Source organism: Harpia harpyja, chromosome 10 (genome assembly GCF_026419915.1).
Source record: "Harpia harpyja isolate bHarHar1 chromosome 10, bHarHar1 primary haplotype, whole genome shotgun sequence".
In the NCBI taxonomy this organism is placed as follows: Eukaryota; Metazoa; Chordata; class Aves; order Accipitriformes; family Accipitridae; genus Harpia; species Harpia harpyja.
Window position 1 is genome coordinate 21814414 of NC_068949.1, and position 27599 is coordinate 21842012.

At 45.5% G+C, this 27599-nt stretch overlaps 1 protein-coding gene and 2 long non-coding RNA genes across 4 annotated transcripts; 1 reads left to right on the plus strand and 2 right to left on the minus strand.

Annotated features, from left to right (window-relative positions):
• The first annotated feature begins 1879 nt into the window (after window positions 1-1879).
• LOC128147349 (dual specificity protein phosphatase 13-like) lies at window positions 1880-26475 on the plus strand. 2 transcript variants are annotated; one of them, XM_052799823.1, is made up of 4 exons: window positions 1880-2606; window positions 5190-5510; window positions 23981-24201; window positions 25346-26475. In XM_052799823.1, the coding sequence occupies exons 2-4, from the start codon at window positions 5416-5418 to the stop codon at window positions 25570-25572; spliced, it is 543 nt and encodes a 180-aa protein (XP_052655783.1). In that variant the 5' UTR covers window positions 1880-2606; window positions 5190-5415; the 3' UTR covers window positions 25573-26475. The 2 variants fall into 2 exon arrangements, with proteins under 2 accessions (XP_052655783.1, XP_052655782.1); XM_052799822.1 differs by lacking the exon at window positions 1880-2606 and adding an exon at window positions 22543-22750 and having other exon boundaries at window positions 5425-5510.
• On the minus strand, window positions 17322-20762 carry LOC128147351 (uncharacterized). Its single transcript, XR_008237006.1, has 3 exons — window positions 20640-20762; window positions 19907-20051; window positions 17322-17551 (listed from the first exon to the last, which is right to left on the minus strand). It is a non-coding gene; the product is annotated as an uncharacterized LOC128147351 (long non-coding RNA).
• LOC128147352 (uncharacterized) lies at window positions 25420-27152 on the minus strand. Its single transcript, XR_008237007.1, has 3 exons — window positions 27052-27152; window positions 25752-25796; window positions 25420-25521 (listed from the first exon to the last, which is right to left on the minus strand). It is a non-coding gene; the product is annotated as an uncharacterized LOC128147352 (long non-coding RNA).
• Window positions 27153-27599: the final 447 nt, after the last annotated feature.

A 27599-nucleotide genomic window follows, 5' to 3' on the forward strand; every position in this document is an offset into this window, starting at 1 on the left:
TAGGTCAATCTTTATAGCTCACAAAGCAGCAGAGTAGTGGAGGAGGAGCTGGGTTTGCTTTGAAGTTCTCCATTAGAGTTAATAGCAATTTATATGAGTTAATATTTCATTATAATTTATATTTCGTTCACATTACAGTAGATTTTAGTCTGGAAACTTTTTGAAGACATGGCATTGAAAAATCTGAAATTCATGTGAGTGAAATAATGCATCTTAATGGCTTTAGGCTGGGCAAAATTAGACACATGTGAGGAAGATTAATGGAACCTCCCATCAGGATAATGCTTTGCTTGCCCCTGAACATCTGTCCCACAAAGCCACAGCTGTGAAAGCTTCTCCTGTTGTAAATTAGTACCTGCTCTCAGAGATACTGCTCGTCCTGGGAGAGTATTGTTTCACCAGGGGTAGAGAAGGGAAGAGTACAGAGTGAGGCTGAGTCAGTATGGCATCCATGCCACCAACGACACGGTAGTGATCTTGTACAGCAAGACTTACTTACTTACTTACCCCAGTGGAGGGAACGAATTAGTCAGAAATTCTTTTCAAGGGCACTGGCAAATCACAGAAGTGTTTTTAATCGGTAGAGTTAGTGTTGCTTGTATTTCCTGCCTGTCTGTATTGCTCCCTTCCTTATATACAGTTTAACTTTGGCTCCAGGTCTGCTCAGGGAAAAAGATTCTTTTGCATAAGCAAAAGCAGTAGAATTAGTCCTGTAACTTCTTAAAACAGAAAACACTGTCTGCTGTGATGTTCTAGGAGGAAAACAGACCTTCTCACCTGTCACTTACACTGCTATAGTTCAGGTCATGACGTACTTCAATGTTTTCCATTATCAGTGGGAAAACTTGCATTTCAAGTATTGGTTTGGCAAGTTGGACCAAGGAACCAAAGCAAAAGAAAAATACTGCCTCACCCATGGCACTTTGTTCAGAAAATGCACATCTGTCAACAGGGTCTACACAACCCGGGAGACTAAAGGCACTGCATGTTAACTCCTGAGGGAGGGTCCCATTTTAAAAGATACTGAAGTACCTAAAGGTAAGCCGTGTACCTGCTGAGCTGGCCAGAACACCTTGGCTCATGCAGAGGTGCCTGCGTACCCTCCCAGGAGACCGCAGGAACTGTCAGTCCTGGACACCCAGCCTGACCAGGAGCCGATTACCTTCCACCTCCTCTGAAACAAACAGGTGCGAAGGCCTTCCAGCCCCAGGCTTGCCCTATCACGGGGTCTTTCCTCAATCTGTTCTTAATTCCTTTATGCCTTTTCAACATTTTTTTAGTGTTCAGCTGAAGAACGCCTCTGACAAAGCCCCACAGCAGAGAGCATATGGTTCAGGAATGAGCTCCTCCCATGGGAAAGGACTATGCTAGAAAGAAGAGTTAGACCTCCCCTGAAGAGAATCTGAAAACCAATTTTTTTCTTCTTTTGAGAGCAATTGTCATCTAGATCCAATTCCTGACCCACCTTACCCAGTGGGTCATGAGGTTTAGTGCCAGCTCAGTGAAGGCTGCGAGTGTGTGTCTGTGAGCAGAGCACCATGAAAGGGACTGTCCCAGCCACAGCTGTGGCAGACTTAAATCTGCTTGAAGTAATCACAAAACCACAGTATCACCTTAAGGGAGCCATGTAAGATTCCAGTGGAAAGGTCCCTCAATTTTGTTTTCCAGTACAAGAACTGAGGGCATCAGATGAAGTCAGTAGAAGCCAGGTCTGAAACAAGAGGAGGGGTGTTAGGTGAGCTGTGCAACACCTTGCCACAGGACGCTGCAGAGGGTAAAAGCCTCTAAACATTCAAGGGGTAACGGGAAAAGTTTATGGGACAGATACCCATTCAGGGTTACCAAAAACTTAGAAACTCCATCCAGATCTGGAAGCTGGGAGAGTGTTAGAAAGCAGTGTAATTCACGCTTTCGTGTTCTGATTTTCTGTAGCCATCCACTTACAGCCACAGTCAGGCGCAGGATAGTGGGCTCATTGGCCTTTTGGTAAGGCCCAGGACAGCTGCTCTCAGGGTCTTTATTTTGAACTCACCCCTAAATGAGCTGTCCCCTCTTTCCTGGTAGCTTATTATTAGAACTGGGTCACATGAGGCATTTGGGACTGCGTCTCAGTTGCGTTGACCGACATTTCTTTCAGAGGGAAAGCTCTATGCTGGCAGGCGCGGCAGTATAGCTTACGTGGGGAGGGGAGTAGCGTTTTCTTTGCATAAGATTCGCTTAACGCAGAATTTTCATTTTTGTGGCTGTTCCCCGTTCTATCAGGGATGTAGCGCTGAGCTAATCCGGGGAGGCGTCAAGGCGTGTGCCATATTTAGAGACAGCCACCTGCTTGGGAACATCAAGCAGCAGCAAAGAGCACGCTTCAGCAAAAAACCTCCCCTGTGGATTCTGCAGCAGCAGCTTCCCGCCGGCTCTCCCTTGCCTAAATCTGCCTGTGGCCACCAAAGGGGTCAGCGCCTGAAGACAGTCGGTCAGGCCCTGTCAGCCCTGGAATGCTCTGAGCCTGGCACTCCCTCTGCCCAGGAACTGCCAGATATTTTGGACAGCTGCAAGGTGGAATTCAATCACGTGGGTGAAGGGTGGCCTAATCTCTACATAGGCGATATGTAAGTGTTATTTGAGGCTGAGCTGTTCTGAAGGGCTGGGGAATACAGTACTTGTTAACATATGCTGTCCAACTGCTTTATTTAGTTAGCGTTGTTAAACTTCATTGCCTTAAAATAGACTTAAGATTAGCACAGAAGACAGCAAAAGGACTCTCCATTAGAGAAAGAACCTACAGAACAGAATAAAATTAATTAAAAAGATAATAAGGATCTCTTTATTGCTTTGCATTATTTCATAATTATTCAGCAAATAGATTTTCTAAATGCTGCAAACATCTACCATATAAAGCACAAGACAGACTCATGATCCTGAGTAGCCTTAAAATTGAACTATGATTGTTTTTTACCTTTTTCAGTTTCTTTTTAACTGGAAGGAAAATTTTCACATTAAAAAAAGTATTCTAATATTTGCTGTTTGTATGACAACCTGATTCGCAGCTGAGATTTCTGACAAAAAAATATGGATATTCTGAATGACAGCAGACTTCACTGTTTATTTCTCCAACTTGCGTGGATGGTTGTTTCACTCTGGAGCACGGAGAAAGCACAGAGTCATCTGCACTCAACATGCCTAGTGCCTGATGTTATGCTAAAACAAGTTCTTTCCACCACCAGCAGGTTCCAAACTTGTTGAAATATCTGGAAAGTACAATTACAATAATTCCTAAATGAGAGAAGCAGGAGGAACTAACGAACCTTTGGCTAATTACCCATTGATTACAGCTAAAAGTGGGCATTCTATTAGCTATGAAAAAACAAAGCCTAAATATAAGCTAGATGACTTTGGGGAAATAAAACCAGGTTTTGCAAACGCAGATTACAAATTGCAGCCTGCTTCCTAATCTCACTGTGTTTCCAATCAGGAGTGTGACACCCTGCAGATGAGCCCTACGCACAGCGGGTGGCTGCCCACTGGTAGCCAGTGGTGGGCACCCAGAAACATGGTTGTGTGCGTCTGGCCCTGGGTGGGGAAAGGCAGAAGCCAGCACAACATGCAGTACTTCACTAAACTTCTGCCTTGATGACGGGAGTGGGAAACTAACCTTTGCTCCTCCAGTTAAACCTCATAACTATACTTGGAAATTAACTTTTTTACTTTATTAGAACCATTTGGGGAAATAAGGATTTGCAGAATTGAGCCCAACAGGTAGTAAAAGCAAAGATTTAAGACGCTATAAAAATCACTGGAATTGTATTGTCTTAACACCATCATTCTTAACGCATTGTCTTAACACAATTCTTCTAAGTGCTGTTTTAAGACCTGCTTTTAATGCCTCTGGGTATATATGCTCCAAATTATTCTTGAATGTTTATTTTGAATCACATTCTGTCTCTTGAGAAAAAAAAAAGAATTATGGAAAAAAAAATTATAGATAACAACAGTGTGTACATGTAGTAAGGAAAAGATGAACTTTGAGAACATTCGGCTAATGGGAATAAAAATGTAAACAGGTTTGTTTGCTAATGCAACAGCTGATCACTAATATTGAGCTTAAATACAAAGCGTTACAGACTGCAATCAGTGAAACTGGAAGTTTATCAAGCGCAGATAGAATTTTCTTTATTCTGCCAACATCAATAAGACAAGTATGAACAATGTCTGAGAATAAGGTTTCATGGGATCTTCCTGAGGTGGAAATGGGGAATAGAGGGAGTATTTGCATTTAGGGCCCAACCCAATACTCAGTGAAGTCAATAAACAGAGGATGTTTCTGTTACTGAGCAAACCCATGCCAGCATCAGGACTTATGCCAGAGCTAAAATAACCTGAAGCAGTACCATAAATTGTCACTGTTTGTTTCTGTGGAACCAGTTATGTGCAGTTTCTGAGGAGCTACTTGGAAATTAAAGATCAATCTAGAATTAATGCTGTATTTTATAAGAAATATTTCTCCTTATGACTTTATCAGAAATTTGATGGTCAGCCTCTTTAAACAAGTTATATATCTCTCGTAAAATAAAGTAGGGATAGCTGACTTTACATGATGTCTTTCATCCTGGAGGACTTTGAAGTGGTCAACAAACTGATTATTGAATATTTGTCTGGCTATCAGCCATTGCTGATACGCAAGGCCAAGGCCAAGACCCTTTGGGTTGAAAGGTAAAATATTTTTTAAAGTGCTACATAATAAGCAGCTGAGGGCACAAGATGTAAAATATCTTGCAGAAATCAAACTTCATGCTGATCTTAAGCAGGCAGGTTTATCAACGGGAGTTTAGCCAGATAGCAAGGCTAATACCACTCCAGCAAAGAAACATCGTACAATTACAGGTGGAGGCAAAATGTTTACAGGCTATGCTAAAACCTGAGTGTGCTCTTTCAACATACATATTTCAAGTCCAATTATAGGAGGACCTGAGCTACCTCATGAAGTTATTTTTTTGTAAGGTGTTTGGGCCAGTGATTCCCAATTCCTTTGTAGTCAACTGGAGCCTGTAACACTTATTAAATTTACAGGAAGTTATAGGCAGGAAACTGCAGAAGTGAAATAACTTGGAATTCTGCATTTCCACATATATTTTGCGTATATTCAGAAATCACTACCTTTTACCTTTCTTTTACTACCTTACTCTTTCTTACAGAACTTGTCTCAAAGCGTGATGGGCACTGGACTCTACAAGCAGGAATACTTTACAAGGCAACAAAGTACCTTGAGTTGCTTTTTGTAGTGAGCTTTCGTACACGGTTCTCCACAGCTCCGTAGCCCATAACAAGGAAGATCTGAAGAGGCTTGGTGTCACCCATGCACTGAATGCAGCACATTTTGCATGGGGAAGCAAAGGAGACCAAACTTTCCATGGCCAAGAAATGCATTATTATGGAATACCTGCAGAGGACTTGCTCGACTTTCACCTCGGCACACATTTCTGTACCGCCTCTGAGTGCATTCACAAGGCCAAATGGTGAGTCCATCTCTTGGTGGTAAACCACTGCTCTTCCGCAGCACTTCAATTAAGCGATCACAAATTACTTTAGCAGCATTAACTAAACCTCACTCAACCACTTGGGTAAGCCTAATTATCCACTTACACACATTGTCTCCATTGGCAGGTGGGAGGACAGCAGGATCCTGAAAGATTAGGATTAACCAACAAAATGATGTCCAAATCAGTGGCAAGGATCACATGTGGTCTACTGGTAATCATTAGAGTCTATCTTCTGTAGCAGGAGATAAAAAAAAAAAAGCAATTATAAAAGGGAATGATGCTGTATTTTAGTGAGTGGGGAGAAGGTTCTGAGTTCTCAGTTGGATTTTTTAAGTTTTTCTGTATTGATTCATCAGAATACACAACACAAAAATTGTTACTTTCTGGTTTGAGAAACAGCCAAAAGCTGCAAAGAGCTGTTGTAGAGACATGCCAATTGGCCATTTACAAAGCCTAAAGCCATGTGTTTTCCTCTCTTTCTGGACTCAGATCTCTAGTAACAAAAAGTGGTTCTTGATTTATGAAAGGGATGAATGTAATACCCTGGAGGCTACTTTATCTCAGCTGCTGTAAATTGGATCTCTCAGATATGAGATGAGATGCAAGTGAGGCAGAAGTACGAACTTACGCAATCTGTGACCATGGCACTATTCCGTGCAGCTTGGAACAGCGCTACTTGTATTCATTTCTGTTTTGAAGGGAAAATCTTTGTTCACTGTGTTCTTAGAAAAAGCAGATCTGCTTCTCTTGTGCTGGCTTACCTTATGATCCTCTGTCACTTTCCTCTAGGCAATGCTATCCAAAGAGTTATCCAGTAGTGAGCAATTTCATCAAGCTGCAGGATTTACATATTGAACTGAGATACAGTATACACCTATGTAAACTCTAAGCGCTTATGAAATAAAAAAAGATCAAAGTGACAGGGAGAAATGTCAGACAGACAATCTGAACATAAGATAAAGATGAAAGGAACATTACCTAAAGCTTTGGCATAAAACCTATCTTTCCTCTCTGTTTAGGGGGTAGGTGCCTGAATTTCATATGCTCCAGTCACTCCTCAATCATTGGGTTAAATGGAGGCAACAAATGCGCTAGATACTCCTCTAGGATACATTCCCAGTTTGTTGTCCATTCTGCTCATTAAAACTCATAAAACTCAGCTCCAGACCCTGTTTAAAGTTAAAGCTCTTAAGGATATCCCTGGGCATAAAAAGATGCTAACCTGTTTTGCTGCATTGGGATCAGCAAACGAAAGCGTGAAAAACATTGTAGTCCAACATGTACAAGAAGTCACCCAGATGGCGGATGGAATTTTCCCACCCTTGTGACAATAGATTCTCAGAGGCTCTTTTTGCACTAACATTGCTGTGTCTCTAGCACTAGTGAACACAGAAAAAGAGCCAAGTGCTTTAATTTTACAGGAATATTTCATAAAGGAACTAGTCTTTCAACCCTACTCTGCTTGCTCAGAAGACAGGTTTCTCCCAGTACCCTGTCTTCTGTCAATGTCTCACAAAGGAAAGGGGACTGCAAAGGTGAAATACTAATCAGACTTTTGAAATGACTACCTGAAATGGTGAGCTAAGCTACACCACCCTGGGGTAGTTCTCCTCTTAGAGCAGGTCCTGGAAAACAAATTGTAGTTTTAGACCAAAGTCCTAGACATGCAGAGGTAAAATAGCTGGGGAAAGTTGCTGGTGGCAATTCCAGCATCTCAGCAGAACTACGTAGCCTTTGCCCAGAGCTCATTTGCCTCCTGCATGCATTTCCATACAAGATAACACAGTGCTGCAACATTGGAACACCAACATTGGGGCCAAATTAATCCTTGGGGAGACTCCCACCAAAAAGCAGTGGTGCAACCCAGGGCTGAATTTGCCCTCCTATTTCTGAAAAGAGAAGTCTGCCAAGGACGGTATGGCCTAAGAGGCACACAGAGCTGGCAGGCTCTCAAGTGTCAAAATAGAACCAGCATCGCCGGCTGTGTACATCCCATGCTTTGCAGGCGAGACACAGACAAGAAAAACAATCAAGTTGTCTGGTGGAAAAAGCAGCTTCCCAGGATCGCTCTAGCCACGGTGTAATTGTGATCAATCCACATTGGCAAGTATCAGCTTTCCATGTGTTTTTCGCCTAACACGGGCTGCCTGCGGAGAGCAGCTCGGGCAGGCTGATGCATGCTTGTTATCGCCGGCGTAAATATCTCTGCCTTGTGTTATTGTGGCACGAAGCAGCTGGACCATTTGAAAATCATTTAAAAAGCACTATAAAATTAGGGCTCCAGTGCTCTTATTTTATGACTTTCATGAGCAGCCGTTGCCTAGAGAGAAATTATCCTCTTTATTTTCAAGGCTAAAGGTTCTTTTAACATTCATCAAAATCAAAGTGCACCCTTGATAACACATTGAGCTGTTACTTATCTAGTACAGACTCTTTACCTTCTGCATAATATCACATTTGAGATCTCAGTTCTTCATATACAACTCATTTCATTGTGTCTGCTGTTGTTTTCACCAAGTGAATTTGCATAGTTTCAGAAGAGGCTGGCTGATGCCCTGAAACATATTCTTTCCATAATTCCTAAATTTTTTTTAATTTCTAGAACAATAGCCTGGAGTGTTTGTGTTACTGATCCTTCTATAAAAATGGTCAATTGCCTCTTCTGGCAATGGATTTGCACAGACCAATTAAGCACTGTAAGGGAAAGATTTTCAAGGGCATAAATAGTACTTAGGTGCATAACCTGATAGACTCCCCTTTCTGCCTTGGAAAAATCTCTCCCCCACATATACATATATATATAAAAAAAGTCTTTGATAATTTTCTTTTTTTTCCATTCTTAGTTTCACAGACAGCTTCTTAACCAAACTCAGGAAAATGGTGAGCGCACCAAAGCAGCATGACAAAATGCAAACAGTACAAAGGAAAAGCCATTCTTTTTAGAAATAAAAAAGAAGCGCAGCTGTATCAACCTTACTTAAAGCTCAGATCTGAAGGGCTTAGGAAGAGACACTGCGTGAAATCCTTAGCCACAGAGGTTGTGAGTGGGGAATGGTGAGGCCCTGCACATCCGCTGTCCTGCAGCTCAGGAAAACCACTGTTTCCCTCTGTCTTGTTTAACCTGCCTCAGGTTTCTGTAAGGGACTGGTCACCTTATTATCCAGACATCAAATACAGACTGAAGAGAAACATTTAGAAAGTCACAACCTTAGCTCTGTTCTCATGGTTCCCTCTTTGGCCAGGATTTTGTCTTTATTTCCTCTGGGGGTAGCTGGCTGCATTCCTGTGCCAAAAGGTGGCATGCTTTCAGATCTCTGCAAGGGGGGCTGGTTGGTGCTAATAGATCCCACTGTGAAAGCATGTGCAGCTGCGTAGAGGAGCTGTAAAGTCAAGATGCAGCACCCTGCATGGAGGAGATGTAACTGGCCAGAAGGCAGGCTGCGTGTGTGCGAAGAGAGCTTCGCCACCATGCCAGCACCTCTGCTAGCAGAGGGAGTTTAAATTTTTAACCATAGCAGTCTTGCCTGTTGTCACTCAGTTTGTGATTCATCAACAGGATGCTTAAGCTGAGAGAGGGACAAGGTGGAGTTATTTGGTAATCACAATTGTTTATGACCCTAGGAAGGCAGAAAACGGGACAGGCGTGATCAGCAGACCCTAGCACAGTCTGCTGTCACCACAGATGAAGAAAGTGGGACAGGCATTTAGTAAGTCCGGATAAGAAAGCACCTCAGCTCTACAGCATGTTTTTCTGTTCCGATAGTCAGCAAAGTCAGTAACTACCTTCCTGTGTCTGACAGTCCCAGAAATAGAGAAAAGGGCCCAACTGAGCTGACCTAGCTCGGGGCTCCTGCATTTCAGACCAGATTTGATCTTTTGGGTTAGGACCAACCTACCCAATCTCAGCCCTTACTTGTGGCAAAGGTCAAGAGTAAGCAGCAGGAGAAGAGCAGAGTTCAGTGTAGCCCTCTCAAGGCCTGATCCAGCACCACAACCGCAATTATGTCACCTGCGCAGGAGCTTCCTCCCTTCTGAGCTGAGCTGCGTGTGTGCTTGTTCCCTCTCAGGTATATACACCTTGCTCAATAGAGCAGAAATAGAAAACTCAGGTATATACACCTCACCCAGTAGAATAGAAATAGAAAATCCCTTCTACCCAGTGCTTTCGAATTCCTGGACAGCCCTGAATTTGCCTTTGTTTTGGGGATAAACTACCTGTGCTGAACTGTTTCTCACTATTGTCTTCACTAAAAAAAGATAGCAAATTGACATTTGAAGTTAATGCTTCAGTACTGAGAGGGGAGGGTTTTCCTTTCAAGCGTGGAAGGGGAACAGATGTCTATAGAGTGTTGTTTCCCCCATACACGCATACCTACTAAAACCTCAACGTGTAAAGGGTATGTGCTTGCTCACCTCCTGTCCAGAGCAGGATTAAGCATACCCTGGAGCTGCTTTGAAGATCAGTTGCTGGAAGCCTGGCAAAAGGACCCAGGTTGTAGGATGTCCTGGACGAGGCAGAAAGTAATTTTGTGCTCTGTTAAACCCATTCATTTTCAGGAAGGCTTAATCTACTTCTGAATAGCAGGTGGGACCCTGTAATTCAGAGGTGGGCAGCCAAAGGGCAAAAGAAAGCTCCTGGATACTGGCAGTGCTCTTGTGGTGTTGCCAGCAGCCGCAGAACTTCCATCGCTCACTTTCCTCACAAGATGAGGCTGATTGCGCTGCTAACCGCAGAACCAAGCTGGGAAAAAGTCATTTTACCAAAGGAAGTGATATAAGAAACAGTACCTTAAAAAGCCAAGTAGGATCAGAATCCTGAGGGGAAAGGTGTGAGGGCACTGGGGTCTGCATTAGCATCATCTCATGGGGCAAGTGTGTTCCTGCCCAAGTGATGGGCATCCGTATCATCAGTTGTTTTTCCTCATTGTCACAACAGCTGGAAGTTGCTTTAAACATTTTTCTTTTGCTTCTCCGCTCTTGATCCCTCGTCATCCTCCTCCTTCCTGTCACCGTGAAATGAATCTCGATTCATAGTGACAAACGTATTCCCAGCCTGGGAGGCAGATGCTGGATGTTTGGTGCCCATGTTATACCATTTGATATTTAGTAAGGGATATCGTGGACACCTCATTCATAAGACGGGTGGAAAAGGTGCCAAGGCAGGTTAGACCTGAAGGTCTGGCTAGGTCAATCATTCTCCATTAGCCCAGAGCAGAGTGTAGGGGAAGACAGCGCAAGAAACAGGACAACTTTAGAGCGATCCTTCCCCTGCGATATCTTCCAGCTTTTGGCCTTCAATAGACAGGCTGCTTCCTGAACCTCACGATGCTTTTAACTACTGCAGACTGGACGGAAGGGCTGGTTCTCCTACAAAACTCCCTGATCGCCCCCCGCCCCCGACAAGCACCTTGCCTCCCTCAGCTCCAGGGAGGTTAGCTCGGGCTGTGGGGAAAAAAAGCAAAGGACGGGTGAAGGGCAGGCGAGAAAGACACCGCGGGAGGAAGGCTCTGGGCCGGGCCCGCGGCCGCGGGCTTTCCAGCACGGCTGCCGTGCCCGTGAGGCTTCGTCCCCTCGTCGGACGAACGGCAAAGCCCACCGATCACCTCGCCCGGTGCCCCGTTCCGACGCCCGCTAAAAAGCGGGCGGCAGCGGGCTCCGCCTCGCGCTTCCCAGCGGCGGCGGCGGCAGCCGGCGCGGTGCCGCGGAGACACCTGGCGGGCAGCGCCGCCACCGGCACCGGCACCGGGACCCGGACCCGGACCCCACCGCCATCGCCACCCCCAGGGCCTGCGCAGCGCTGCCGTTCGGCAGTAACTCCGACCGGTTCATCGCCGCCCGTTAATTTTCACCGACGCCCAATAACCTTTGCAAGTTTTCTTCAGCTTGCTTTTAGCTTTTAGAAGCAGGCAAGGGAAGCGTTGCTCTGGATGGGGAGGAGGAGTAACGCCTTTGGTCAACCCAAAGCCTCCAGCCAGTCTGATTGCACTTTCCAAACCAATTGCCATTCTTGCAGAGGGTTTATTTCCTTCCAGAAAAGTAGTTGAAGTGAAAGCAGCTGGGGAGGGAGCACGAACAGCGTGGACTCCTCTACCCAAGCCCCCTTTCGAAGCCCCGCCAGCTCCTGAGAGAGGCTCAGACCTGGCAGTGGAAATGTCCCCTCTTGTGGGACCCATGCGGCTGAAGGGTCACTTTTCCGCTGGAGAACAGGCAGGAGAGACGCTGTCGGAGGTGACCACCACCGCTAGCCCGCTGCCCAGTCCAGCAACTCAATGCAACAGGTTGTCAGCACTCAGGCGTGTTCTCCCACCCGGCATCTGCCCCTCGCGCCTCCCTCTCTTCCTGAAAGCCAGAGGAGGGGATGTTTGCAGTAATGCTTGCGCTACCTTGGCTCTTTTCCTACTATGCCTGGAGGAACCGGGAAAGGGAAGAGAAACGTATTTGGAAAGAGAGAGAATAAAAGACTAAAAGAATCGCCCTGCTTTTTACTTTGGGTGATTGCATCATGTCCTGGACTGGTTTGTACAACAGATTTTGCCGGTGGAGCAAAACCAGGCCAAACTGCACTGTGCACAGGAAAAATGAGCGCTGTTACAGGCCTTTCTTACACAGAAAGCCTGCATGGGAAAGGATACAGTGTAGATCATTTGATGTATATGCCCAGGTCAATACCAATTTAATTCATTGAGTACATTTCACATTTTCCTTCCATCCAGCCAGTGCAGTTTCTTGTATATCAGTAACAGCTCCCTTTAAACGCCAGTCATGAGTATTACCGTGTATTTTTAAATCACGCAAGATTGCTTTCTTCTGCCATCTTCTGGCAATATGAAAAATCACAGCGTTTCAGTAACGGCAGTATTGCTCTGCTGGTCTAAGGCAAGGGTTGTCAGTAAAGGCAGCGTATAATCAGATCAGTTGGCATAACTGGAAAAAAATATAGCCCTTCTTGCATATTTAAAAGCTGGCCTAATTCTTCCAGCTCTACCAGTTGATCTAGTAGCAGTGGTTCAGTGGTTATCCCAGAGCAAAATGTCTGTTTTGTAGACCTTGTGTTTCTTCAACGTCTGTAACAGCGAAGGAGGGTTACATAACATGTGAGGCTTTATAATTTTACAACAGGACTTCATCAAGTGTACCTAAATATTTTGAAGGGAGTCCTTTTTGCTAGTTTCACTCTCAGGTCTTCATAGCTCCTTGACAAAAGACGTCTTTGTTTCCTGTGAAACTACAGGAAGATCATGACTGATAGGCATGTAAAGCTTTTCCTTCTACTACAACAACTATTTCTTTCTGATCTCTCAATGTAAACACCACAAATCATGCCAAAACACCTTGCATTATTGGCTTAATTCTAAAACAAAACATTTTCAGTATTTTGTTAAAAACGTATATGAGATTTACAGAAGAGTAAATTTTGGTTCCTGGGGTTGTTTTTCCCTTTTCCTGCAATCACACAGAGGTTCTTTGTAAATGACTACTTGTGATCCCCACTCTCCTGTCACAATAGGTTTTCCCACATAGTTATGTTAAAAATATGAAAATTATATATGATAATTAAAAAGAAAAAAATCCAAAAGGAGAAAATGCCAATATTTTCCCTTAAAATAAACTCAAAATTCAGAGCCAGTAAGAAAAACTACTCACAAGATTCCAGCCTGCAAAGAGAACATAAATAAAAACTGTTCAAAGCTTTGTTCATTTTCACTAGCACCAGCAAAAACGACTGCTTGGGATGCCAAGGATGTAAATGCTATTTATAGCTCACGGGTGGCTCCCATTACCATTGTACCTGAGAAGCTCGCAGTATTAATGTATTCCTCCTCACAGCAACTTTCTGAAGCAGAGGACAGCCTTCCCAGGGCTGTGCTGGAGGTGCTGAGGTTTGCTTTGGGAAAATGGACTGTTACATTTGCAGCCTGTTCCCAAACTGTCTATTACAAACCGCCTGCAGCAGGCACAACCTCCAGCAAAGCTGCACCCCTCCCTGCTACCTGTGCTTGACTGTCCCTCTTGGGAGCCATGAGGCTGCTGCTTTGCTGGAGGCTCTTCCTCCCTCCATCACCTTACCGGCTTTGGCATCGATCTACAGACTACCAAGCCTCGGCGGGAAACAGCATCAGAAAAACAGCAGCATAAAACCTGACAAGATAAAGGTGAAAAGACCCTCCAAAAACTTGCTGGCATGTAACAACCCTTGCTCCTGCCCTGCCTGACCAACTGCAAGACTCAGGTGGCATCAACATGGTATCTGGGGAGTGGGGCAGCACCACACTGCCGGCTCCTCGCAGAGACAGCGCTGCAGGGCCTGGCATGGGAACTCCTTCCCACCAGCCAGCAAATGGCAGAACAAGCTCTCCCAGTGACCCTGGGACTGGACATTCTGTAGAGCAGCAAGCGTGTCCCCCCTGCCCTTGGCCCCTCATCCATCACAGCCGAGGGAGGTGTCTGCACACACTACTTTACCCACACCCCCTGACTAGGCAGCTCCCTGCTTCACTCTGGTTTACCCCAATACCAGGGAGGAGCAGCATGAAAACCATCCCCAGTTTTCTTTCTTCAAGTTCAAGATAAGAAATTGGGAGCAAATATTCATCAGACACAATCAAAAGTTTGCAAGAGAAAGTAAGCCCCAGCTCTAGGTCTTAATGTCTCCTCTTAGTTGTTCTCATGTACCTCATCAGGTCAATCCCTTTGTGACCCTACTTACGATACAATCACCCTACTTAAAAGATGACTTAATCAAAAAACAAATCATGGTTTTAAAGTCAGCAATTAAAAAAAAAAAATCTAAAGAACAAACATTCCACTCTGCCCCAACAAAGCTGAGAGTATCCCTTGAAAGCTCTATGATGTGCCTGAAAAAACTTAAGTGCCAAAATAGATCTTCCACTGTAGAGTTTTGAAGTCTTTTTGCTCTTGATTCCACTGCAGAGAGTTTGTACAGCTTTGCCAACCTTAGAAAAAAGGTGCCTTTTTCGTATGTACCCTTTCAAGCAAGGCAAGGTAAGGAGAGCACTTCACTGCTTACATTAAATGTGCAGGGAGAGACAGACAGCTCAAAGATACCCCTGCCAAACGACTGAGGAATATCAAAACCCCTTTACTTGTGCCTTCAAATATTCTGAAGTCTTGCAAGCTTGACAGCATTGTCAATTTTGTATTGACAGCAGCCGTCAGACAAAAATCATTTGAGGAGTAAACCAAGGAGAAGAAAAAAAAACCCCCTTTAATCCACAGTCACACAAATCCATACTGCTGCAGAAGGGCAAGTGCTTTGGAGCCCCTTTTAATAGCAATATACTAACATCCTTGTTTGTCTTTCCTGAAACTTGCAAGGCATTCCCCCCACCCAGAGTCTGGTCTCTTCGACATAATTTTTATCAGAACTGCCCATAACTTACAGCCTGTGAGACCGATGAAATCTCGGCACAGCGCTGGCTGTGACAGCACTCACTGAACTGTTATCAATATCAAGGTCACTCTGGTTTTTTTGCTTTCGCTGGAGCTCCTCTGCCCTCAGGGCACGGGCTGCCCAAGGAAGCTTTCTGTCTAAGCTCCTCACAAGACACAGCCTCTCTGCTCCATTACTGATGTTATATAAGATTAGAGTGAAGTTTCTACTATTAGAAGCAGTTAGCTGCACAGTGATTGTGTGCTCTCCTGATTATAGCATAGAGCACAGTTATGGCTGCTGGCAGCAGGACTTAAAACTACAGCTATTTTAATTCAGGGAGAAGCATGAGTGTAGTTGAGATGTGTCAAGAAAAATGGTAGTTTTGGGGGGTTTTAATTCCTAGCTGTGGTACCCTGGACAGGAGTGCCCCAGAAGAGAAGTAAAGGGGAAAGCATCACCCTAGGCTTCACAGATACCCACAGTCGAGTCGGAAATGATGGTAGGAGCCTGTGGAGGGCAGCGCTGTCTTGCTGGGGATGGTGCATTGAATAGCTCAGAGATGCCAGCTGCTAAGGTAATAGTTCTTTTTTTTATCTCCTTTGAATCTGAAAGCTGAACATGTAAAAGCTGTCGTCCTGCCACAGCCATGGCCTGTCACTGCAAGCAGGACTCCCCATTTTTCCACCCGCCGCCCCCATTTTCCAAGCACCCTTTCTTGCGGCGTTAGCCCCGCGCGTGGGCCGGTGCCTCTCCGTAGGCTGTGTGGCTCTTAAATGGGAGGGGTGGGGGAGGCAGGATGGGGCTGGGGGGCTGGAGGTTCTCCCCTCTTGGAAAGATAGGGTCTTAGGAAAATATGTGCAGATCCGTTACATTGCAAAGGAAAGGAAACGCTCTCCAGGAGCACTTCCATGAGCTAGCAATAACATCCGCTCCCCAAAAACCAGCAGGGCACAGGTGAAGCTCCCCGTACGAGCCTGAATCCTGCTGGCAGGGCCATGAGCCTGGCTTGGCAAGCTCTGCCCCTCCTGGGGGCTTGCCTTGTCCAAGGACAACGGTGGCTGTGTGACCTGGGATGGGGCTGCTGGAAGGAGCTGCGTGAGAGCGAGCGGTGGGAGGCCTTGCTGGGGCTCCCCACCTCACTCAGGAGCCCATCTGAGCCGAGACACTCGGGCTTCACCTCCACCTGCGCTACCTCGCAGCTCTGCCCATGCCTGGCCACGCACCCGGCCACGCACCCCCTTGACTTCCCGCTTCGCCTGGGACCTGCCTCGCCACCGAGGGCTCTCCCGGCTATCCGAACCCCTGGCCGAGGCTGGTTACCCTCACCTGCCCTGCCCTCTGACTGCTCCCACTCCTGAAACAGCCTCACGCGTCCCCGCCGTCCCCAGGCACACACAGGTCCCGTGGGGCAGCGGCAGGCTGTCTCTGCCCTGCAGCAGCCCCTCCAGCCCCACGGGCAGCCCTGCGCGGGGACGGGAGGGTTCACAGCAGAAGGAGCCTTTTGCTTCTCGCAAGGAGAGGTTGGTACCTTCCAGCTCAGTTTGGAGGAGTCGGAGGGCCCCATCATAAACGTACAAGGCCGGACATGAACAGAGGTGTCAGGAGGGAGATCGAGCAGTGAAGAGGTGTGAAGACGCAGATTTTCTCCCACCCAGTAAAACAGGGCTGCCAGCGTAGGGCGAGGGGCATCTGCGAGCTGAGCTGAGCTGAGGGGGTAGCCGTGGAGGAGGCTTGCAGGGCTGCTCCCACTCCTTCCCGCCGCTGCGGTTAAAGAGAGGGCTGTGTTTTCCAGAGACCTCGATCTGGCATCTTTCCCGGGCAGTAAATTCTCTTAAAAACTGAACCAAACAGAGCTTTAATTGTACATTCTGCTTTTCTCTTCACTCCGGAATAATGGTAATGGCATTAATACAGTGCTGCATTGAACACGTACCCCCGCTGAAGCCGAGGGACCGATTCTGCTTTCCATTATTCAGGGGCACTGCCTCTGGTGAGGCAGATCGGGGTTTAAACAGCGAGCAGGAGCAATGAACTTCTACTGTTCCCCGCTGTTTGAGTGTGGGCAAAATAAAAGGCCATAATATATGATGCAGTCAGCCAAGAAAGCAATATTGCTCTGCCATGTGCACGGTCTACACCGAGACGAGTCCAGGATCTCATTTCTAAATTCCCATAGGTGCCTCATTTAAACCATCAGCCATAACCTGCTTCTCATTTTCAATACCACTTGGTATTAGAGTTGCAGTGAACTGCTGGTGAGAGATTCTAATTCCTGCAAACAAGCCCCTGTAGGCTTGCAAGCAAAACAGAGAGTTCCCCTCTCGGTTGCCTGCTAGGTTCCCATCTGGCTGTTTTAACTTTGCTATTGCTTTTAAATGTGCCTGTTTCTGCGCACAAGGCTTTCAGCTCTACCTCAAGAGACTCCTGGGTTCTCTTAGCATCGGATTCTGACCAAAATGTAGAGACACAGGTTGGGTCTTCTTAGCAAAAAGGAAGATCAGATTTCACGTTACAGTATCTGAAAGATTAATTCCACTTACACGATCATTTCCCTGTGAACCACACTTCTTTCCATCTGGATTTTTCCATCAGGAGGACAAAGAGCCATAGTATTAAGCACTACCTGAGAGAAAAGAGGAGTGTAAAAGATGAGTGCAGAGATGCTTGCTGAGAGAAAAGAGAACAAAAAACGAGTAGACAGCAATTTCAAATGCATCGAGAGGCTGCTTTTTTTTTTTTTTTTTTTCCCCCACGTGAATTATATTCTGATCTCATGCTTTGGTATTTTGAACCATTTAGTTTGTCAGGTTTTGATTCAGGGAATTTAGGATATTTGGCTGCAGGAGTTTTCTGTATCATGTTATTGTTAGCTAGTGTTCGTGTTATTGTAGTAACCACAGGTTCAGCCAAAACCAGTGCCCTGCTGTGCCCAAGGCTATCAATAATCTCACGTAAGACCTTGTTATTGAAAGACACCTGTCCTCATCCGGGCTATCATCATAACCACAAGCAGACCTCTGCCAGCTAGGAAGGTGCTAGCAAAAGGGATAGAGGAAAGATGACTTGGGGCCCAACTAATGCCCTGCCACAGACTCCTCTCGGGGCTTCAGACAGTCGTTTAATCTCTCTACAGCTCAGTTTGGCCTTTAGGAGACAAGGTAAACTATCATGGCAAAATGGCAAGAGGCTTTCCCCCTGTTACAGCAGTGAAAATTAGGGCTAGGCAAATATGTGGCTGCTCAGTTAGTTTGTGTTCTTTTTTAGTTAAACAAAACATGTTTTTCTCAACCAGGAACAAGCCACTTTATCTTGTTTTAATATTTTAAAAGATTTTATGCAATGCTAAAGTAAAATTCCAAAACAAAAGTAACTTTGAAAAGAAAAATGGAAATGGTGATTTTTTTGGAAGTAAGAAAATGAACTATTTCAAATCTACAATATTGGAGTGTTTGCATTTTTTCCAGAACTTTGCTGAGTTTTCTCTGCCTGGAATCTGCAAATGCAACACAAATCTGTTAAACACTTCAGTCAATTCAAGTCTGTGGGGGTTGTGCGTTTTTTTCTTTTCTTTGCCAGAAAAACCTTCAGTAGAAAACAGCAATTGTTTCCAGTGACAAAAAGAAAAAGGAAAAAAGCCTTGCAGACTGTAGCACTCAAGTAGCTGGATAATATCAAAGAGGTACAAAGCTCAGCTAGGTTGTTGTAGCCGAGCTCCTGGAATGACCGAGTCCCTTGGGACCTGCACCCGGCCGCGTGCACACAGCGTGCGGAGTCATCCGCAGCCCTTCCTGGGTGCTCCCTGCAGCTCGGCGATGCCGACCCCCACAGCCACCTGCAGCCCATGCCGCCAGGGTGGCTCTGGTGCCTGCCCGAGCCTCCGTGACTCGGGCTCCATGGCTCAGACGTGGAGCCAAGCATGCCCTGGCCATTTGGGGTGCAGCCCAGCACTCTGGCTGTTTGGGAACTGATGGGTAAGGACAAAACAGTTTTAAAGCTTGTGCTACCTTGTATTCTTCCCGGGAAGCAAGGAGGTTAATACATCTGGATTGCCCTTAAAACCTCTATCCAGTCTCAAATGTCGCTATAGGTAGAAGGCTTTTTTGTTGTTGCTGTTGTTTTGGTTTTAAACGGGGGGGGGGGGGGGGGGGGGAAAGACAGAAAGAAAGAATCTAATGAGATGGTCTTTAGGTACTTCCAGGCTACGGTTTAAAAGAAAAGTAATCCTATCCAACTTGCGTGGTCTAGATCTCTGCAGAAAACGTTAGTGACCTTCTAAGACAGAAACTTTTTTTTCCCAGTTACAGTCCTGCCCTCCTGCAGTCACTGGCTGTTTCCAACTGCAGCAGCTTCTGGGAGCCACCCAGAGGGAGAAGCTTAGAGAAATGTAATCAGTGGCAGCACTTTTGCTAGCTTTGCAGTATCTTAAAGTAGAAGGGGTGGGGCGGAAACCCTCAGCAAAGTCCCTGGCCTTCAATTAAAAAATTCATATTACTTTCCTCATTAGTCCAATCATCTGGTATAGCTATTTCCAAGCTTACCCTGAAGGCCCTGCAGAGCAATTCAGTTTCAAGGCCAGCACAGCGCAGGACGGAGCAGTGTGCTTGGGAGGAGCTATGCTTCGTGTTGACATGAGGAGCTCACTTGTCTGGCATTAGTCATGAGAAGCAAATGATGTTGACGCACTTTTTGGAAAGAGGACTGCTGTATGAAAGGGATTTCTGTTGCAAAGCACCTCCCTGGCTGCAAAGGCTGGAGTCGCCTGCTAAGTTTCACCGGCACCAAAACGACTCAATTCTTGGAGAACCTCCTCAAAGTCAGGTCCTGAACAAGAGGCCTCACAATGTAATTCTCTCTGCTAATCATCTCTTTCCCTCTCTCTGCTAATCATCTCCATTACTGTAACTAGCTGACGGGCTACAACAGAAGTTTAAAGTAGTGGGAGCTAGGAGAACTGGAAGTTTAGTTTCCATCTGCTTACCTCCACAACTTCAGCCTTTAAACATCTGCAGCAATTGAGAGTCAGCCACACTCCTTGAAAATGAGCCTGTGGTCTTATGAATCTCCTGATGTAGAAGCTGTATTATCTTTTTCTTGATTTCCTTTTACTGCTTCAGCTTAACGTTCTGTGTCGGTGAAAGTACAAACAGGTCATCATGACAATGCTGGCAGCAGCTCCTGAGCACAGTGCATGACTTTCGCAAGGCAGTAAAACTTGCAGGGCAATGCACAATATCTTTTTCTGTGCTATTCTTTGTGCTAATCTGTGCTGGGATTGCACAACATACTCGTTTACCAAAGCTCTTGGTGTTATCTGCCCTGAAAAATTCGTAGGCTTTTATCTCTATATTCCTCTCTACTTCCCTGCAGTTCTTTTCCTTCGTCAATAAAAGTAAAACCAGTCAGCTTTTTTTCCATCTCTCCCATCATTTTTGATGTGTTTTTCATATTTTTCTTATTAAGTAGTTACCCTAGGAAGACTTCCTTTTTATTGGAACATACAAAAAGCTGTAACTGCTCTTAACATTTGCGGGGAGGAGGGGGGAGAAGGGGACAGGGGAAGCAAATTTAGGCTGAGGTCACAGAAAGGTATGTGGTGTGTTCGGTAATATGCCTTGCATCATCTCTACTTCTTTTTCCATAAGCAATGAGATATTCTCCCTTGCTTTCTGCTTAATTCCCCAAATCAGCCTACGCTGTTAAAAATAACATACCTGGATGTTTGAACAAAGTTGTTGTTGTTGCTTTAGAAGCTACATCCATCTGGCTGCTGTTGCTGTGGGGCAGGGGACAGATGAGATGACTTCCAAAGGTCCCATCTGCACTCGTTTTCTAGAATTGCTGAGAAAATAAACCCAAACTCTAGATTTAGGCATTCAGGCATTAGAGTGAAAGTTGATGCCACATCAGAATAAACACTGGCCACCCCACTTTGGGAAGAGTTCTAGTGTGGGTCCCACATTGATTATGGCTTTAATAGCAACAAGCAACAAAACAAAGCGCATCAATGTTCTCTGGGGGCGAGAACAGCAATTCAGATAATGAGATCCTGGCGGGAGGAATGCTCCTAAAGTCTCAGAGAGGGGACTACTTGGATATCTTTGAACTCTTGCTCTCAACTGACCTCTGCTTCAGGCTGGACCAGCTGGCCTGAGCTTCCTGGGTCTAAACCAGCAAACAACATTGCAAAAGGGATGCCTGTATTCCACTGCATGATCTGTGAGGGAGCAAAACAGTCCTAAATGGGATTCTCAACAGGGCAACAAAGCCAGAACTTTCAGCTCTGTAATTATTTCCCAAAATACAGATGCCTTGTTTTCTCACATCCCGGGTAAGTACCCTACCTCTCAGACAAGAGAAACAACCTCTCTCTGGAGGCAAATAGCTATCACATTATTTATACAAAGTAGAACAGCTCCCAGAGGAGAGATTGAGACAGACAGACGCAAGTATACCAGTGTAGCTGAGTGTTCAGGGGTATTTGCCTGAGAGATGGAAAAAACTAGTTCAAATTCTCTCAATTTCTATTTCTATACATACAGACATATATGTAGATACGTACATATAGAATCATAGAATCATTTAGGTTGGAAAAGACCTTCAAGATCATCGAGTCCAACCATCAACCATGCCCACTAAACCATGTCCTGAAGTACCCCGTCCACTCGCTTTTTGAATACCTCCAGGGATGGTGACTCAACCACTTCCCTGGGCAGCCTATTCCAATGTTTGACAACCCTCTCAGTAAAAAAATTTTTCCTAATATCTAACCTAAATCTCCCTTGCCTCAACTTGAGGCCATTTCCTCTTGTCCTATCTCCAGCCACCTGACAGAAGAGACCAGCACCCACCTCACTACAACCCCCTTTCAGGTAGTTGTAGAGAGCGATAAGGTCTCCCCTCAGCCTCCTCTTTTCTAGACTAAACAGCCCCAGTTCCCTCAGCTGCTCCCCATAAGACTTGTGCTCATATGCATGTGAAAATCCATTCATAAGTATACATGTATGCCTATGTATGTGTATACATGTTTTAAATACTGCCCTATAAATGAAAGAAAATTGTACGTACATACATTTTATATATGTATACACATATACTATATGAATATATGTCTTACATACACATCCTAAGATTTCCACCTTGGCCCTAGAAGCTTTGTAAATATAAGTCAGTCCAATGATTCATTCTTTCAAAAACTTCCCATTTTAACTAACTGGAACCAAGTGCGCACAAACACTTTGGTAACTTTCCGACATAAAGTACTGGAGCTTTCCTGCATACAGTCATCAGCGCTATAGTAACAGTAATCATACCTGCACCTATGAGGTTCAGCCAGTGCTGCATTCGGGTGGCACAGGATGTTCTTCTTCAACAGCGTTACTTGACAAGAAATTAAATCATATCATCTTATGCTGCTGCTTTCTCAGGGGATGAATTACATGCCTGTAGAGTCCTACCACAGAGTCAGTCCTGCTCTCTGGATGCTTTTAGCAATACCTGCAGGCCCTGCTGCACACACTAGTTATAATAATGTAATGCTATTTGGAGGGTAATGAACAGGACTAGTTTCTAGGGAATATTATTTCTGTATGAAAATTTCCTCTTAATTCATTTCAGAAAAGCTGTCTCTGATATAGCCCGAGTGCGTGCAAGAGAGGAGCAAGATGCCTCACACCAGAGACTCTTCATCTCTGACTAGCAGTGCAGGGAGCAGAGCTTCCTATGAAACACCAGCACTATCAGACCTCCAGCGGCTCTTTTGGTTCAGAGGAGGGTCTGACAATCATGTGGACCAAGTCTGGCCAAATATTTACCTGGGAGATGCGTAAGAACATAATGTCCTATCATTAAGCTGTTATCGGTCCCTGGGAGGAGGAGGAAGGGGTGTTGTACACTGGGGACCAGCTTTTGGGTCTGCAGGAATGTTTTTGCAACACAGGCTTCCAAAACTGGTAACATAAGGAGTTTGGATGTCATGAAAAACATGGCATACAAAATGGTGTATTCATAGTGTGTCTGAGTTGGGTTTTCTATATTCTGTGAACCACAGCGGATTTGGCAGGGTAAGAATTATTTGTATTCTAGACTAAAGTCCTTAAAGAACCCATCACAAATTGGTGTCAACTTTGAGATGCATCATCTGCCCTGGAAACTGTGCTCTAAGGTGACAGACAAGAGCACAGTAGCCCTCAAATAGGGCTCTGCTTTCAGTTTCTTGGCACTGCAGAAGGCACTCGAGGATACTGACAGAGGGGAGAACACCTGCAGCTGTGAAGACATGCTGCCAGTGGCCTCACTCAAACAGGAGTAGCAGGATCAAGAGCCAGATGGAGGAGGACCCAAATGAATTATACAATAGGGATTTTACCAGTCCAAATCCAAACTTTCTTCCAAAGATGGTAAAACTGAAAATATCAAACAGGAATTTTCATGCACATACCTTATTCTTGTGACCACTTCTATTTATTGCCATTTCCTTCTATTTGGATTACTGCAGATTACATAGATCATCAGCTCGTTTTTCCTAACTCCTACTCCTACTCCTGAATACATCAGTTAAGGATCACAGTTTTGTGGAATAGCTTCAGTCCCAGCTTATAGTAGGAAGGGGGGAGAACCTGGCTGGTGAGCATGATGCAGCTGCTTTATGTCCAAACCAGGAACGAGGGGTGCTGCTGCATCTGTGTGGGTTCTCACCCTTGCGACCCAGGCACACTATGAATGAGAAATTAGCTCTAGAACTTGCTAAACAACTATTTAAAGGAAAATCTTGACCACTTTATACAGTAAGCCATGTTTCCAGGGATTAACTGCTGGGAGGCATTTGCTTAACTAACAGTATCCCACCGGCAAGTCTGTGCTCTTGCTGCTCTCTGCAACACCATATCACATTTTTCATGTGCAAAGCACTATGGGCTTCTCCAAATTTGCTAATCTGTAAGCAAGCTGCAGTTCCTGCATCCTTCCCTAGTGGGAGCAGGCACTAACTTTAAACCATGCTATTTTAGCAGAACGTTAGGAGTGTTGCCAATGAGCCCTTCATGTCTTTCAACAGGTGGGCTGCTAGGAGCAAAACTACTCTTCGAAGCCTCAACATTACTCACATCCTTAATGCAGCAGATGGGCCATATAGCATCAACACAGGAGCCAAATATTATGAAGATCTGCAAATAGAGTACTATGGAGTAGAAGCATTTGATGATCCTTCCTTTGATTTAAGTATCTTCTTCTACAATGCTGCCAATTTCATAGGCAAAGCCTTAAACACTTCAGGAGGTAAGCGGGAGGCAAAGAGAAGCTTTGGGAGGAAGTTTCAACAGGAGCCAAATTGCAGTAACAGGCAGCCAGCAAAGCTCAGATTCAGCACACGGTTCGAGAAGGCACACGCAGAACCGCCGCGTGGAGGATGGGAGAAGGGCACCTATGCCACGCGCTGCCAGGATGGTGGCAGTGACCAGGTGCCTGGAGGCTGGGGAGGGCTGGCTACCCCGAGCCCAGCGTGGTGGGACAAAGGGCCAACTCCAGGAGCAGAGCGAGAGGGAAGGGCAGAGGTTACAGCACTGCGCGTGCTCCCCCATGGGTCCATCCCGGGGGACGTGGCAGCATCCGCGTGCATCCACATGCACCTCGCACCCCAGCACGGGCTCCAGCCCAGCGATCCTGCCCCGCGTATCCCAGCCCTGCTCCCGCTCCCAATGCACTCGGCTGGGAGCAGCGGCACTTCAGTGCTGGCTTAAATGCTTCACATGCTTAAGTGCTTCACAGAATTGGAGCTTTATTCATACTGTCTATTAAGCTAGAGAAGCAGCAGAAGTTAATGAACTAAGTCAAAAACTACGAGCCTGACCCGCAGCCTGCTGAATTTTTGTCAGCAGAGTTTGGATTATGGCCTAGTTATCATAATTTCCATTTGTTCCAGAGTTTGCTCCGACTCTGACTGGCTGTGAGATCTGCTGCTTTCACTGGAGTGCTTTATTAAATCCCCAGTTATAGCTCACACTGGGCTGCTGAGATACAGTAAATTATGAGTCCATTTTTACAGGCAGACTATCCAACAGAGTTCATGGGACTTGTCAGTGATCACAGTCAGGGTTGGGCCAAAATCTTCTGCCAAAACCGGTTTTTTTTCCACAGAAAACTATACTAACAAGTTTAGTCACAGAAAGCTTCTCATTCCACAGAAAATTTCAACTATTTTAATCTGAGGCCTAGGTTAGATGCATGAGGTCAGTATGAAATACTACCTTGCCTCAGTTGTATGGCATGATCTTATGCTAACAGCCCCTGAAAACTTGAGTACCCACTAATTGTCACCATTGTTTTCCCAACTCATTTCTAGTAGTTTTTGTCCTCCCTGCTTCTTTCTCACTTTAGAAATGCTAAAGCCCACTCACCTTGCTGTGCCTCTTTTTTTCTGCAGGTAAGGTCTTTGTTCATTGTGCCATGGGGGTGAGCCGCTCTGCATCTTTAGTGCTTGCCTTTTTAATGATCCATGAAAACATGACACTCGTGGATGCTCTGAAAACAGTGAGTGCTCACAGAGACATCTGCCCAAATTCAGGGTTCCTCAGCCAGCTCCGGGACTTGGACATTAAACTAAACGAAGAGAGGAGAGGAACCGGAGCATCTGCTACCAAAGAGCTCTGAGAGAGTATTACTGAAGGAGAGAGGACAAAATGTTATTTGAGTTTCCTGTATCTCTTTTAAATTAATTGTATTTGTAAACTAAGGATACAAGTTTATGATCCACCAGAATGCATGTTATTGCTAAAAGTAGATTTTACTTGATCTTTCCATTTTGCAAAGCCTTCCTAGATTATACTTACGATTGGTTGTGTACTGCATCCTCCACTCTCCACCTTAAAACATTGCTCTTTGCTGGTAAAAAAAAAAAAAAAAAAAAAAAAGATATCAGGTTCCATTTCAGAAATAGCTGTGTTTCAGCAACTAGTGAAGCTCATATCACTTTATGAAGTGTTAGGCTATTTGAGGTGAAAGATGCCATATTATTTATGCTACAATAACGCTTAGAAGTTTTCTTATGAACCAGCCCCCCCACCCCTTTGCTCCCCGTGTCTAAAATGGTTTGTATTTTGAGACTCGAATCTGGCACTGGTTAGTTCTTGCTTTTACAATTGGTGGAGCCCCTGAGTTGGGGGTAAAAGGCTGTTCAAAGGCAGAGCAGCGCGGACACAACATAAGCCTCTCTTCAAGAAATTATTGCAGGTCTCTCTATAGTGTTTTCCCTTTGACTGTTCATCAGATTATTAACTTTTTTTCTTCCATAAAAATACCTTTGTTTGAGAGGGCATTCAAATATTGTTCATCTTCCCTAGTAAAATTCACCCAGGAGATGCTGTGGAAAATGCTTCTGAAGAGGAAGGTGGGTTCCCAGCTGAGACTCCAAACAGCTGCATGGGCAGTGGGAGCGGGTGCAGGAAAGCATCTGACAACAAAGTTCAATGTATCCCAAATTTGTCTGACAGTTCAACATTATAAAACTTGGGATTTTCTTTCTCAAAAATAAAGGTCATTAACATTGCAACATCATGTTCTGTGGCATTTGCTTTTGTGAGAGGACTCAAGTGAAAACTGAAGGGACACAGGAATGGCAAGGGAGGTGCTGACAGGCATCAGGCTTTCATCTTTGTGTCTCTGGGCCACCAGAAGAGCACTCAATAGCTACTGTCATCTGATGGATCAATGCTGCCTGGAAACTATGTGAAGCACATCTGGCTTTCAGTTCCCAGCGGACAAACATTCGCAGCACAAAGCCAGCTCTGGGATGGCAGTTGTTTGCATTCCTTGTACCAAACTCGGGAATGCAGAGGCATGAATATTCCCCACCATGTGAGCTGGCTACTCAAGAACAGCACAGCAACAAAGAAAAACATTCCTTGCCTTTCCCAATGCTGTCTACAAGGCAGATTTCTGCTTTCAGGACAGACAACTCGGCACCTTTTATAATGTTCTTTGGCGATAGCTACATCTGTTATGTGGGCCAGGCTACGGGATCTACATCTGCTATGTGGGCCAGGCTACGGGAGCGAGAGCACAAAGCAGAGCATTTGGCACCGAGGACCTGACCCCCACACCAAGGGCATCTCAGGGGGTTTTGCTTCGGACTAACCCTGCAGATTGGACATCCCTGAGCGGCAGGAGAGCAGTGCCGGAGCGCTTCTTTGCTTCAGTTCCCTGCGCAAGGAAACCTGCTCATGAGCTCCGGGTCTGCAAGGTCACCAAAAACACAGCAAGTAGAACAGTCAGCTTAAAAGCATGCTTCAGACCCACATCAAAATTGAATATGCATGTCTCGGCTAGCAATTAACTCTAACAAACTGATTTCAGCTTACAGAACAAGTGGGGGAAAAGCCCCAGCGGATCTGGCTACAGAGATGCCCCCAGCCCCAAGCACAAGAACCAACGTTTCCTCACGCTTCCCACCTACAGGAAAACTCTAGCCTCGCCTGTCGCAGCAGCAGGACTGTGGCCGGCCAGCCATTTTCGGCTGTGGAGCGAAGGGCACAGCTGAAGATGCGCTCGCTGGGGGTACGAGAGTACCTGCCAATGAAACGCACTTCGTGCGGTGAGGACTTACCGCGTTTTTAAAATACTGGTTGGTGCAGCCGGAGACCCCGCACCTTACCCTGACGGTAAATTACTGTAAACTCTGC